General features: G+C 34.6%; 1 protein-coding gene across 3 annotated transcripts; it reads right to left on the bottom strand.

The window, feature by feature from the left end:
* Positions 1-7,057: 7,057 nt before the first annotated feature.
* LOC106641813 (putative serine hydrolase) lies at positions 7,058-13,724 on the bottom strand. Of its 3 annotated transcripts, none has more exons than XM_089595862.1 (6): positions 13,707-13,724; positions 9,420-9,572; positions 9,300-9,344; positions 8,877-9,115; positions 7,803-8,150; positions 7,058-7,641 (listed from the first exon to the last, which is right to left on the bottom strand). In XM_089595862.1, the coding sequence occupies exons 2-6, from the start codon at positions 9,469-9,471 to the stop codon at positions 7,381-7,383; spliced, it is 945 nt and encodes a 314-aa protein (XP_089451988.1). In that variant the 5' UTR covers positions 9,472-9,572; positions 13,707-13,724; the 3' UTR covers positions 7,058-7,380. The 3 variants fall into 3 exon arrangements, with proteins under 3 accessions (XP_089451988.1, XP_014211831.2, XP_014211832.2); XM_014356345.2 differs by lacking the exon at positions 13,707-13,724 and adding an exon at positions 9,808-9,853; XM_014356346.2 differs by lacking the exons at positions 8,877-9,115; positions 13,707-13,724 and adding an exon at positions 8,397-8,629 and having other exon boundaries at positions 9,420-9,789.
* Between the last annotated feature and the right edge of the window lie 679 nt (positions 13,725-14,403).

Genomic DNA, 14,403 nt, shown 5'->3' with positions numbered 1-14,403 from the left:
AAAAATCGATCATCGCTTCGAGGGCACACGACGTTCCATATGCATGTGTATAACGACGAGTATATCGTTAAGAAATTTCGATATACACGTTTAGCTTAATTGCCTTTTGTTCGTGCGTGTGTGGACGCGTGTGGTTTGGCCGTTGATTTGGCTCACCCGATAAATCGAGCCGAACGAACAAACTGAATTTTAAATGACAAGTTTGTTGATCGCCGGACCGATGAAACAGGTGAAGCCATTTTTCTTTTTCTTTTCCAGTACCCGCAGGCTCGATGAGAATGCGTGCGTTGAATCCAGTGAGTTTCTGCCATCGGGGGTGGATTTTACAACTTTTACCCTTTTGTCAAATCTTGGGCCTTGAATGATTAGTCGCATGTATTTTATTTATTCATTTTTTTTTTTTTTTCAAAAATCGTCGTTTACATACTATACGTAAATATGTTTTTCAAATCCCTTTTTTTCTCTCACGGTCGAAGCATTTAGGAAAAATTAAAAAAAAAAAAGAAACAGTTAATTTATGCATCCGGACGCGTTGCACACGTTATTATAATGTATCGCGTGCCTACATGTTCACGAACGAGAAGAAAAATTTGTTTTCCAACAAAGCTCGGGCGGCCTTGGGCACAAGCAAAAACAATTGTCGTGTGTTAAATATGATGTACTAGGAGCTTCGATGACTAAAACAAGCGTAACGATGGTAAAAACAAAATTATTTATCCGAGAGGTTTGCACGTGCGAGTCCCTCGAACGCAGCTTCCGGAAGCGAGCGATGCATACACGGATTTCCTTCAATCGGCATGTCCTCCGTCTATCGTCACCGTTAAAATTCTACACGAAATAAGTACACGAGCTAGTTACGCGCGCACATGTACAATATTTACTCAAGCCCGCGGCGCGACTGACTTTTCGTACCTGCGCGCCTAAAATGTTGTACTAATCTTTTTTTTTTTTTTTTTTTTTTCTTTTGTTACGTAAGCACCGCACGCGTGCACCTAAGTACGTGTGCTCCCGCGATAGGGACCCATTTTTGGTGCTGCGCCGATGCCTGGACGAACGTATATATGACAATAAACTTCGAAGCTCTACCTCATAATACTCTAACGCCACCGCGACCAATTGCCTATAAGTATACCGAGTTATATACGCTTACAACTCTTTTTTTTTTTTTTTATACTTCCATGTGCACCATCGCGGAGTTCCTTTCGTTCCGAAGATTTTCTTATCTTTTGGGAAGAAAAAAAAAAAAAAAAAAAAAGAACAACTTGTGTATGAGAATAGGAAGCCCGACGCGTTCGTTAAACATCGCACCTGTGCTTGCATCGAGCGCCGCAAGTGTTATTGTTGCCGAAGCACGTGGATTTTCGGATTCGAGCGATGGGGATATTATACGTACGCTACGTTAATTTTCCTCAAAAACGATCTCACCGATTATATGGCGAATCGAACGAACCGTTTGCTCCATTGTACTTATTGTATTATATGGTACATCAGAGCGGAAGATAAAGAAAAAATATTGCTCGCGGGTCATGGGCACCTATGTCAATACATGATGTTTCAATTGTCGCGATGTTTGTTTTTCCTTTGTTATATACATTGCTACCTTGTACATTATAGGTATATATTTCATTGGGACGATAAATAAATGAAGCGTTCGCTGCTGCCGAGACTAAACGTGTACTTATGTCTGAATGGGGGAAAAAAAAATCGTTCGGTACTCCGGGTTGGTGTGCACGTAGGTACAAGGTAAGTAATAATGATAATTATCAAGCTCGAAAACCATCAGGAGTACATGTACATGTATTATTACTATACTACTCTTATTGCGTGTTTGGCATTTTGCAGATATACACTCACGCGTGTAAAGGCAAACAAAAAAAAAAATTTTTTTCTCTTATCTAAGCGGGCCACCGAAAAATTGTTCTTCTCGTGTATATAGACACATGTACGCGTACGCGTAATTTTTCACGCAAAGTATACATAGTACTTAATTAATTCATCGCGCAGGTACGTTTGAGAGATCATCGGTAAATACGCGAGAGATTTTTCGCTGCGATCTTTTCTTCAAAAGTTAGGCAGGACAGCGTGGTGTGCCGATTTATTTTTTGCTCTCGTTAAAATCAAACAAGTCGAAGCTTCGACAATAAGAAGATGTGTATCCGCGTTTTTGAAAAATCATGTTAAACGCAATGTGAAGAAAACGCATCAATGTATGACTTTTCACTCAATAGTGGAAAAAAAAAAATCGCTATTAAAAATTTTTTTTTCTCAAATCCTGAGAGGGAAAGGATATTTTTATTTTTTCGCTCAAAAATAAAACTACCGTAAAATAACGTGTCCGAGGTAGCACCTCCTTACTGTCCGGATGCTAAGTGCACGAAACCGAACAAATAAAAAGAAAATTAATATGTAAATAAAAATAGTAAAAAGGAGAAAAAAGAAAAGAAAAGAATAAGAAAAATGATAAAAAAGTGCAATAGCTACCTGAGTACAATACATCCGAGTCGATGGTCCCGTAGCCGTTCGCCTAGGAAGAGCCAGCGCTGCAGGATGTACTTACTCCCGAAGGTTCCAAGTCGACGGTCGCGCTGAAACTGCACTGGCGCGTGAAGCGCGCCCGACCGAGCCGTTTTTTGGGAAACTACCTCGGTTTTTCTCTACGCCTCCACTACCACCTCCACCTTCCCAACTTATTTCTTCACCGGCCGATGCGCGCGTGCCCACACTAATTTTAACCACTACTAATAGGAAGTACCCATACACGTATACACTTTCGTACAACAATAATTGTTCCTTGTACACGCGTGCTCATGTCACGTATGTATATTACATTACACGAGCGTGTGTGTGTTTCAGTGTGTCTCACCTGAACAAACTGGTGCATATATATATATATATATGTGTATATGTATTCACACACACGTATAATTATCACATTTTGAGCCACAAAGAAAGAAGAAATAGAAAAATTTCATAATGTAACGAGAAGAAGAGAAAGAGACACAGATAAGGTGTATATAGCCGCGCGCGCGCACGATTTCATCCTTCTTTTTCTTTTGGTGTAATCGTCGTTAAACTTTTTTTTTATTTTTTAGCCACCACAGGAATATACATACATATGCGCCTTTTATGTATATTTATTTTCTACGGGGACCAATTGTCATGGTGATATTACACAGCAGATCGCGAATGTTACCGATAATTATGGCCCCAAGAAAAAATGGCACCATTGTATGTGTGTATGCAACGGCGAAAATGGAAATCGTTGAAGAAAAAAATTTCGCCAGACTGTTTCTTAAGTTTTTTCCTGTACATTAAAGACTTATGTGATACTAATGCTCCGTAATGCCAAAAATGTACCGTAACGAAAGAAAAAAAAACGTTTTCTTCTTTTTTGCGATCCGCACCGATAATTGGACGTTTTGGGACAATACATACAATTTGGGACAGTACAAATGTCATGCATTTCAAATAAGTAAATGTCTCATTTCTTTGTTTAACGGTTTTCGACAGTATCGTACACCTACTCTGATGCAGAAAAAGATAAAAACTATTATCAAATTTCCAGAAAAATCATCATCATACAGCCCCATATTTTCAATGTAAATGGAAATCGTTGAAGAAAAAAATTTCGCCAGACTGTTTCTTAAGTTTTTTCCTGTACATTAAAGACTTATGTGATACTAATGCTCCGTAATGCCAAAAATGTACCGTAACGAAAGAAAAAAAATCGTTTTCTTCTTTTTTGCGATCCGCACCGATAATTGGACGTTTTGGGACAATACATACGAGTACAAATGTCACGCATTTCAAATAAGTAAATGTCTCATTTCTTTGTTTAACGGTTTTCGACAGTATCGTACACCTACTCTGATGCAGAAAAAGATAAAAACTATTATCAAATTTCCAGAAAAATCATCATCATACAGCCCCATATTTTCAATGTACGGTTTACTACGTATGGATAATCGCGCCTCATTAGTGGAACAAAAGCTTCTATATTCTTAATTTGTCATAAATTAGTATGGTCACATTTTTTCGGGGCACTAGAAATTTCTACTCGTGTGACGTCGTACATTTTGTAGTCATCGAACGTGTCGTCATCAATCCACGTGTCACTATATATTATAATCAAGTCGAAACGGCGGCGTTTTTATTTAACCATACATATAATAAATTGGCAGCCACGTACGTGTAGAAGAATAACGCAAATCGTGTATATTTATACTGATATCCGCTTTTGTAAAAAATAGACCGTCATATCAACTTGTTATATGAATAGTCATTCTGAAAGTAATCAGTGTCCAAACTTGCACGAGTCGCGGTGACAAAAAAGGGCCTTTTTTGGCACCAAGAAAGCTTTCTTTTTCTGAAAATTAAAAAAAAAAACAAAAAAGAAAAGTTGGTTTTTCGTTTGATATTGTGAAAACGTACAAAATACGTTGTAGTGAACAATAAGTACCAGATTTCGGAATCTTTGGACACGTACGGGCGCAGAGAAAGCGCTTTTCGCGCCAACGCGTTAATGAATTTTTAATCGTACGCTTTGTGAAGCGCTTCTGCGAACTCGCTGTGATAAAATCGAGTTGGACGATAACGGTTATCAACTAACGGCGCTCGTTGGCAGGAACGTCGAAAATTTGTCGCCCAAATGATTTTCTAAGCTTTAAAAAATTTGAAATATTTCTCACCTCCGCATGTACACGTATGTACAACATACAAGAAAAGAATTGACGCGATAACAAAGACATAGTTGAAGGGAGCTGGTACACATATTTGGCACCATGTAGATGTAAAGAAAAAAAAAAAGTTATCGTCTGAAGAGACACGAGTTTTCAGTCACGAAAAAAAAAAAAAAAAAAAAAAAAAAAAAGAAATGACTACCGATGTTCGCTTATTTTTCGCACGAGCGTATACTGGGTAGCTATTGTTAGGGTGTCCTTACTTACATGTATACCTTAGACAAGTCACGGTATTTTTTTATTTTATTGCACCTCCCGGCAATGTAAAAATGTAAGTTTATATATACCTACGCATAATAATATATTAATGTTTGCAGCAATATTCCTATTAGTGAAAAAGCGAAGAATAAGATACGTGTAATAAATTAAAACGACTTGCTTCCTGCCGCACACACAGATACACAAATTTTGTCACCGATACAAGTGGTGGCGTGAGAACAAAAAAAAACGCATCTATAAATGGTTGCTAATGAGAGAAAATTTTTTTGTCGCACGATAAGAAAACAGTTATCAGATTGAGTATGCCTATGTGGTAAACAACTTGTTGAAATATGTATGTGCGTGGAACAAAAAAAAAATTTTTTTTTTTCAAATCCTATTTTACATGCATATTGATTCATATAATACTTATTGTTAACTTGGGAAAACGATCAAATTGTAAAGTTTTAACTAATTTTTTAAAACTTATAAGTACATAACCACCGCCAATCGTAATTTATTGACACCTCGATCAAAGAAAGCGCTAAATAACTCACGTTCAATTTTCAATCTGAGTTAGTGCTTTATTTGAACGAGACGTCGAAGTGTGTCTATTCCATTGTTTGTAAAAGATGAAAAAATAAAAAAAAAACATTTTTCCTACGTTTTTCGTGATATTTGAAAAAATAGTACTTAAGTATTCGCGATTCACCACACACATGGCGCTTCCGTGACAAAAACTATACTCCATTCTTTTATTCCTCACGTTTTCAACAACATTGCGAGCAAACCAGCAAACCTCGTGAAGCCGATTTACGACAAATAGCACGACTATCGCATAAATTATCGGAAATGCGTAGAAAATCACGACAAAGACTTAAGTAGCTCAATGACTTTTTTTAATACTATTGAATTTTTTTTTTTTTTTTTTTCATACACCCACGTGATTTACAGAGGGCCAACATACCAAATAACAGATATGGAATTGCTGGGGAAAATATAGACTCATTAACAATTGTTATGATTTATTACTATGTATGTATATGAATCTGATTGAAATATAAGTCGGGTGTTTCGGAAACAGGATGCACAAAAAATGTTCCATTTTTCTCCGGATTTTTAGTTGAAAAATCTTTTTGAGACACACTCTTGAAACTGGGCTTATTTTACTCACAATGGCAATATATACTATGGGGGAAAAATCATAAACAGTGGATTTCAACAAAAACGACACCGTTTTTCGTTACATTTCATAATTTTTTTAATGAATTCAATGTAATTAATTACCAATTGAGAAAGGCTATATTTGAAAAAGCTTAATAAAGCATAGCTGCAATAAGTCTATCGTTTTGTGCGATCGTTTTGAAGAATGATATTCTGTTTTTTAAACGCGGTTAGTTATTCGATTTAAACCAAAATAAGAAAGCTGTCAACTTTCGATTAACTCTCAGGCTGCGTATACATGGAGTCTTGAATATCCAGGACCAGCCCATAAGCCCGTGTGAGTGCGAGTGAGAAGCAAGAACATATTACTCTCTTTCTCGCACTCACAAGGGCTTATGGGCTGGTCCTGGAAGTTAAAGACTCCATGTATACGCTGCCTCAGGCTGTGTCGACCTATAAAAATTGACCTTACAGGTTTAATTTTTAAATTCAATCGACATCCTGCTATCTGAAGTTAAAATAATTCTGCTGCAACACAACTGTAGTGTGCATCTGCGGGTGGGCATAAATGTATGTTAATACAATCTGCAACTTTTGCAACATAATAAACTTTTATCTCTTTAAAAATTTTGTTCGATTTCATGAATGAATATCCGGATTTGTGACACGATTGATTTATGTGACCAATAAAACACAATATAATACACTTTGAGCAATTATGTTTTAAATGCGTTTAGTATTCATCAGAGCAAGAGTTCCTACCTTTCCGACTATTTCATGTTCGGGAGAATTTTTTGGATGTAAAATAATATCAAATGGAGATAATTTTAGTGAAAAGCCGTTCGAATAATTACTGTTTCATCAATTTGATGAATAAACATTGATGACCATCTTTTCAATTTTTTAGTCGCTTAATCGTATTTTATTGATTATAGACAAATAATGTAAGAACAAAATTGAAAGTACCCATATTTTAATTATTTATTTAGATTTTAGCTTTTTACAAAGTTGTCAAACAAAAACAAACTCTAGAGCGTATTGTTAGAAAAAAGTGCAATAATGCGCTCTTCATCGAATAAAAGTAAATTAATAAATTGTCTAGAACCTTTTCAATGTAATAAAAACGATCAACGTTTTATCACTGGAATGATACTTTTCTAACTGAGGACCCGATAATCGAGGAGTAAATTGTAATAACAATATATCCCTCAGCCGTTATAATTTTTCTATTTGTATTATCTATTGACCAGTGCGTGACGTCGACAAAACGTATTTACTATCAGTCATATAGATCTTTTAGAAATTGATTGATAGGTTCGGCAACCCTTTCAGGATTGTTGAGGTGAACGTGATGTGTTCCATCAACTTTGTGGCTGACGAACTTTCTAGAATTTTTTTCTATAACATCCAAGACTTTATCGTAGTTCTCTGGTTGCTCAAACTTCATCCCAGGTACGGCTCGAATATTTAGATAAGCGCACTTGATTCTCTCGGCATAAGCCATTACCAGATCTAATGACAGCATACCCAGCAGTGAAACCTAAAAAATTGATAAATACATTCAGAACTGTTTATTATTATATCGGAAAAATACTACATACACTCAATTTCAAACTAGTATGATCTTTACTGTGAACTTTGCAGATTATTGAAAAATTTACAAACAAAAGAAATTACGAAATAAAACTCTATTGCATATACCTTTAGTCTCGGATCCCGACTGAAACAGTATTTCTTGGGTGTGTGGGATTGTTGCATTCCTCTTTTCATTAATATTTCTGCACTTTCTTTTGTAAGAGATTTGGCGTATGCGTTTTCAACAATTTCTATCATTTCGCTGTATTCGTAGCAAGGCACACTATCAGGCATTAAGTTTTCAAACTTGAGAAACTGGTCAATGTTAGCACCTGTAACTCCCACTGTCTTGGTGACATCCCTCACACTGGGGCTCACTATATCTAGACTTATGACAAACTCCGTTTCATCAGGATAAGAAGCTGCATACAAAAATGAAATAGCACCTCCAAGAGAGTGTCCCAATAGTTTCACCTGTACAAATAATTCTATTTAATTTTACTTAAAAAAATTTTTTGAGATGAATACAGTGTTAGTCGTTAAAATAATTTTTTAACAAATTTAAAACGTTAGTAGAAACATTAGTAAAAGACTTCTACAAACAGAAAACAGAGTTTTATAGTGATATTAAAATCAGACTCTTGCTCCGAACTCAATAACCATTAGATTAAATGTTTTTTAAAGTATTAATAGTTATTATTTAACTGTTAAGAAGCTAACCTTGTTCCATTTGTAATATTTAATTATTCTACGAAGCATAATGATGCCCTCCCAATATGGAAAATAGCACTGGCCTTCTGGCAAATGGGAAGAAAAGCCATGTCCGGGCATGTCCAAGCACAATACAGACACATCCTTCAATAAAGGAATTAAAGTATCAAAACTCCCTGCATTATCTTGACGACCATGCAATGCAATAATCGGCTGTATTTCCTTAGGACCCCACCATTTACCTGCAGATAATCAACAAAATAATGTACAGATCCCTGACTTGTTTAATGAAAAAGGGCATGTTAATTGTTATTTCAAATGGAAGCAAAGTGTAAGCTGGTTTGTGTATTAATCATCCCTATTATATCGGAGCAAGTTCTGGAGAAGCTATAGAAACCATTAATTCCTTAATTTTTCATACAAGTGTATTAGTGCATTAAAAACCAGACCAATCATCCGAAATTTTTTTTGACAGATTCAATGTCTAACCTTGTCCCACTTGTAGTGTTTAACAATTCTACGCAGAAAAATAACTCCTTCCCAAAATATATAGTAAAATTGACCAGGCGGGAAGTGAGAGGAATGACCATGGCCCGGCAGATCTAAGCATAGAACTGCAACATCTTTCGACGTCAGCATGGGTGCAATGGTGTCAAAACTCCCAGCATTGTCTTGCCAGCCATGTAAAGCAACTATTGGCCTTACATCCAAAGGACCCCACCAAACTCCTATGTGTTATTTTTTTTCATATACACGCAATGACAAAGATTGTAGCAAACAAACAGAACATTATATTGTTAATTTATGCTTCTTACAATACTTAAAAATCTATTATTATGCACAAGTGCTAAGGCAAAATAAATGCATTGACTAGGCAATTGTACTAGTTCTAGTTAAAATGAAAACACTAACCACTTATGTATCCCCAAGGAACTGGAATGTTGACTTCCTCATATTCTGAAGAAAATATTATTTATAAAAAACAAAAGCCAATGACTATTGTAAGTTTCATTAAAACTATTGCAATTTTACCTTTTTTTCCGTATCCGTTGCAAGAACTGTCATTGTCTTCCGTGGAATTCATTTTGATTTTAATGTGACAGCTGCACTTGAATAAGATAGGCTCTCTCTCGATCTTTTCTTTCTGTAGTGTGGATTTTAGGTATAGGTACACTGTATCTAACGCTAATGTGAAAAATGCATGTCACGTTTAATATTATAGAGGAATGCATAAAAAGTTATTATTCCATCAAAAGAGGCATATAGCACATGTCATTGATTATGCGAATCACTGCAAAACTTTGACTTTGTAAGTCGATCTATGATTTCAATTGTTGAATATTAATTTATTACTTTTCAATATGAACTACTTAGTGATGAAATAAATTGTTTTAATGACAGCCGCGAAGTAAAAGGTTACCAGCTGACTGTTTGAGCAGACGAATTTTCTATTTACATAATAAAATACACTCTCTCTCTATATATAGACTATAGTCTCTCTCCGCATCTCCGCAAATCCGCAATGCATGCGCATGCATATACAGTGTCACACAAATACGTAGAGAAAATATGCTTGCAGAGTTCATACTTACCGACTACGCTACCAGAAAAAAAAAAATGTATCATATCATTTGAGGGTGCCTGTACAAAGCGGCGTTACCACCACGACCTACGTAACTTTACAGCCTCTGATTTTATCATTCTGGTAAAGAGAGCACGGTGTAAAATGTATACGTGAAGTTATGTGTAGTAATTAAAGAAATTATTACTAAGTAATGCCATATGGTCGATTTTATTGAACCATATGAATATCTCTATTTTTAGAGGTCGACTTTTAAGTAAAAAATAGATTGTAAACTTACCGCAAACAGCACAAATCATGTCAACTTTTTATTATCTATCTATAAAATTAGTTGCGGCTGGTTTATGATTATTAAAATGGCTCTAATATGAGAAGTAATAATTATTTGAATCAGCGCCATCTAGCGGTCTTTATTTTTTGGCCAAAAGTGGCTCCTAAAATTCTCAATCAGAGCATTCGGGATTAGAGCAATTTAGTCAATTATAAACCAGCCGCAACTCATGATGAAGCTATAGAATGAAAAAAAAACGATACATGTGTTTTAGGCGGCAAGTTAACAATCTATTTTTTACCAAAAAATTGACCTCCTATGTGTTTGTACTTTTAAAGATAAATTTTTAAGCATAAGATAGATTGTTAACTTGCCGCCAAAAACACACGTATCGTTATTTTTTTATTTTATAGCTTCATCATAAGTTGCGGCTGGTTTATAATTGACTAAATGGCTCTAATCCTGAATGCTCTGATGGAGAATTTTAGGAGCCACTTTTGGCCAAAAAATAAAGACCGCTAGATGGCGCTGATCCAAAATAATTATTGCTATACTTACAGTAAAGTCACTTTGTTATTTATAAACCAGCCGCAAATAATCTTATAAATAGACGATAAATATTTGACATTTCTTATGCTACTTGCGGCAAGTTTCTACATTATTATTCTACATTTCTTATATGGCTCATAAAATCGACAATATTTACAAAATTACAATACTCTTGACCTTTTACCATTAACTCATGTAAGCACAAATTAATCAGTCCATTAAAGAGACAACCGAAGAAAAAAGGCCTGAAAAAGAAGCACAGTCACACGAAAAGTCTCATACAAGAATGGAGCATTGGATCTCACTTGATCAGAGAAGGTTGGGTTCTTTGTTTACTTGTAACACTTAAAATTTACATCTCTGTAATAAATGTATTTTTCAATTAGTGAGATCCGATGCTCCATTCCTAGGAGACTCTTCGTGTGGCTGCTTCTTTTTAAGACCTTTTTTCTTCAGTTGTCTCTTTTCGACTGATTAATTTACGTGTATATTTGATCGTGATTTACGATTTGTGTAACACAAATTTTGTTATGTACATATTATATAAGTTAACTGTTTATTGGAAATCTAAAGTTGAAGGGCTGTTCTTTCATTAGTTAATGGTAAAAGGTCAAGAGTATTGTAATTTTATAAATATTGTCGATTTTATGAGCCATATAAGATAAGTAGAATATTGATAGTTTTGGAGGTCGATTTTAAGGTAAAAGATAAATTGTAAAGTAATTTAAATTAAGTGAGATCCAATGCTCCATTTTTAGGAGACTCTTCCTGTGTAACTGAACTTCTTTTTTTAACTTTTTTTCTTTAGTTGTCTCTTTTGGACTTATTACTTTACGTATCTATTTAATCATTGTTCAAGATTTCTGTAACACAAATCTTGGTATGTACATATTATATAAATTAGCTGTTTATTTAAACTAGAAAGTTAAAGGGCTGTGCTTCCGCGAGTTAATGATAAAAGGTCTAAAGTATTTTAATTTTGTAAATATGGTAGATTTTATAAGCCGTATAAGATAAGTGGAATACTTATACTTTTCAGGGTCCATTTACAGGTAAAAGACATATTGTAAACTTGCCGCAAGTAGCACAAAAAATGTCAACTATCTATTATCTATTAACAAGATTATTTGCGGCTGGTTTATAATTATCAAAGTGACTTTGCTGTAAATAGCAATAGTTATTTGGATCAGCGCCATCTAGCGGTCGTAATTTTTGGCCTTGGCCAAAAGTGGCTCCTAAAATTCTCAATCAGAGCATTCAGGATTAGAGCCATTTAGTTAATTATAAACCAGCCGCAACTCATGATAAAGCTATGGAATGAAAAAAATAATCATACATGTGTTTTTGGCGGCGAGTTAACAATCTATTTTCTACCAAATAATTGACCTCCTATGTATCTACACTTTTGAAGATAAATTTTCGAGTAAAAGAAAGATTGTAAACTTGCCGCTAAAAACATATGTATGATTATTTTTTTATTTTATAGCTACAAAATGAGTTGCGGCTGGTTTGTAATAAGCTAAGTGTCTCTAAGCGCTAAAGCTCTTCTTCAGAATTCTAGGGCCACTTTTTAGTTCAGGAATCCGCAACGCTAGATGGCGCTGATCAAAAAAATTATTACTACTTATTGCAGTAGTGTCATTTAGTCAATTATAAACCAGCCGCCACTACTGTTATAGATACAAAATTAAAATTCAATATTGTTTGTGCTGTTTGCGGCAAGCTTGCAATTTATCTTTCACCCGAAATTACAAATATATAAGAGGTCACTATTCAGGTAAAAGATAAATTGCAAACTTGCCGCAAACAGCACAAATAGCGTCAACTTTTTATTTTACACGTAGGAAATCAATTGCGGCTGGTTTATAATTGACTAAATGACACTACTGCAATAAGTAGTAATAATTTTTTTGATCAGCGCCATCTAGCGTTGCGGATTCCTGAACTAAAAAGTGGCCCTAGAATTCTGAAGAAGAGCTTTAGCGCTTAGAGACACTTAGCTTATTACAAACCAGCCGCAACTCATTTTGTAGCTATAAAATAAAAAAATAATCATACATATGTTTTTAGCGGCAAGTTTACAATCTTTCTTTTACTCGAAAATTTATCTTCAAAAGTGTAGATACATAGGAGGTCAATTATTTGGTAGAAAATAGATTGTTAACTCGCCGCCAAAAACACATGTATGATTATTTTTTTCATTCCATAGCTTTATCATGAGTTGCGGCTGGTTTATAATTAACTAAATGGCTCTAATCCTGAATGCTCTGATTGAGAATTTTAGGAGCCACTTTTGGCCAAGGCCAAAAATTACGACCGCTAGATGGCGCTGATCCAAATAACTATTGCTATTTACAGCAAAGTCACTTTGATAATTATAAACCAGCCGCAAATAATCTTGTTAATAGATAATAGATAGTTGACATTTTTTGTGCTACTTGCGGCAAGTTTACAATATGTCTTTTACCTGTAAATGGACCCTGAAAAGTATAAGTATTCCACTTATCTTATACGGCTTATAAAATCTACCATATTTACAAAATTAAAATACTTTAGACCTTTTATCATTAACTCGCGGAAGCACAGCCCTTTAACTTTCTAGTTTAAATAAACAGCTAATTTATATAATATGTACATACCAAGATTTGTGTTACAGAAATCTTGAACAATGATTAAATAGATACGTAAAGTAATAAGTCCAAAAGAGACAACTAAAGAAAAAAAGTTAAAAAAAGAAGTTCAGTTACACAGGAAGAGTCTCCTAAAAATGGAGCATTGGATCTCACTTAATTTAAATTACTTTACAATTTATCTTTTACCTTAAAATCGACCTCCAAAACTATCAATATTCTACTTATCTTATATGGCTCATAAAATCGACAATATTTATAAAATTACAATACTCTTGACCTTTTACCATTAACTAATGAAAGAACAGCCCTTCAACTTTAGATTTCCAATAAACAGTTAACTTATATAATATGTACATAACAAAATTTGTGTTACACAAATCGTAAATCACGATCAAATATACACGTAAATTAATCAGTCGAAAAGAGACAACTGAAGAAAAAAGGTCTTAAAAAGAAGCAGCCACACGAAGAGTCTCCTAGGAATGGAGCATCGGATCTCACTAATTGAAAAATACATTTATTACAGAGATGTAAATTTTAAGTGTTACAAGTAAACAAAGAACCCAACCTTCTCTGATCAAGTGAGATCCAATGCTCCATTCTTGTATGAGACTTTTCGTGTGACTGTGCTTCTTTTTCAGGCCTTTTTTCTTCGGTTGTCTCTTTAATGGACTGATTAATTTGTGCTTACATGAGTTAATGGTAAAAGGTCAAGAGTATTGTAATTTTGTAAATATTGTCGATTTTATGAGCCATATAAGAAATGTAGAATAATAATGTAGAAACTTGCCGCAAGTAGCATAAGAAATGTCAAATATTTATCGTCTATTTATAAGATTATTTGCGGCTGGTTTATAAATAACAAAGTGACTTTACTGTAAGTATAGCAATAATTATTTTGGATCAGCGCCATCTAGCGGTCTTTATTTTTTGGCCAAAAGTGGCTCCTAAAATTCTCCATCAGAGCATTCAGGATTAGAG

Source organism: Copidosoma floridanum, unplaced genomic scaffold (genome assembly GCF_036245765.1).
Source record: "Copidosoma floridanum isolate Cflo_tuat_1 unplaced genomic scaffold, Cflo_Japanese_pri ptg000029l, whole genome shotgun sequence".
NCBI lineage: Eukaryota > Metazoa > Arthropoda > Insecta > Hymenoptera > Encyrtidae > Copidosoma > Copidosoma floridanum.
Note: the sequence above shows the minus strand (reverse complement) of the source record. Positions and strands in the feature narration are given on the sequence as shown.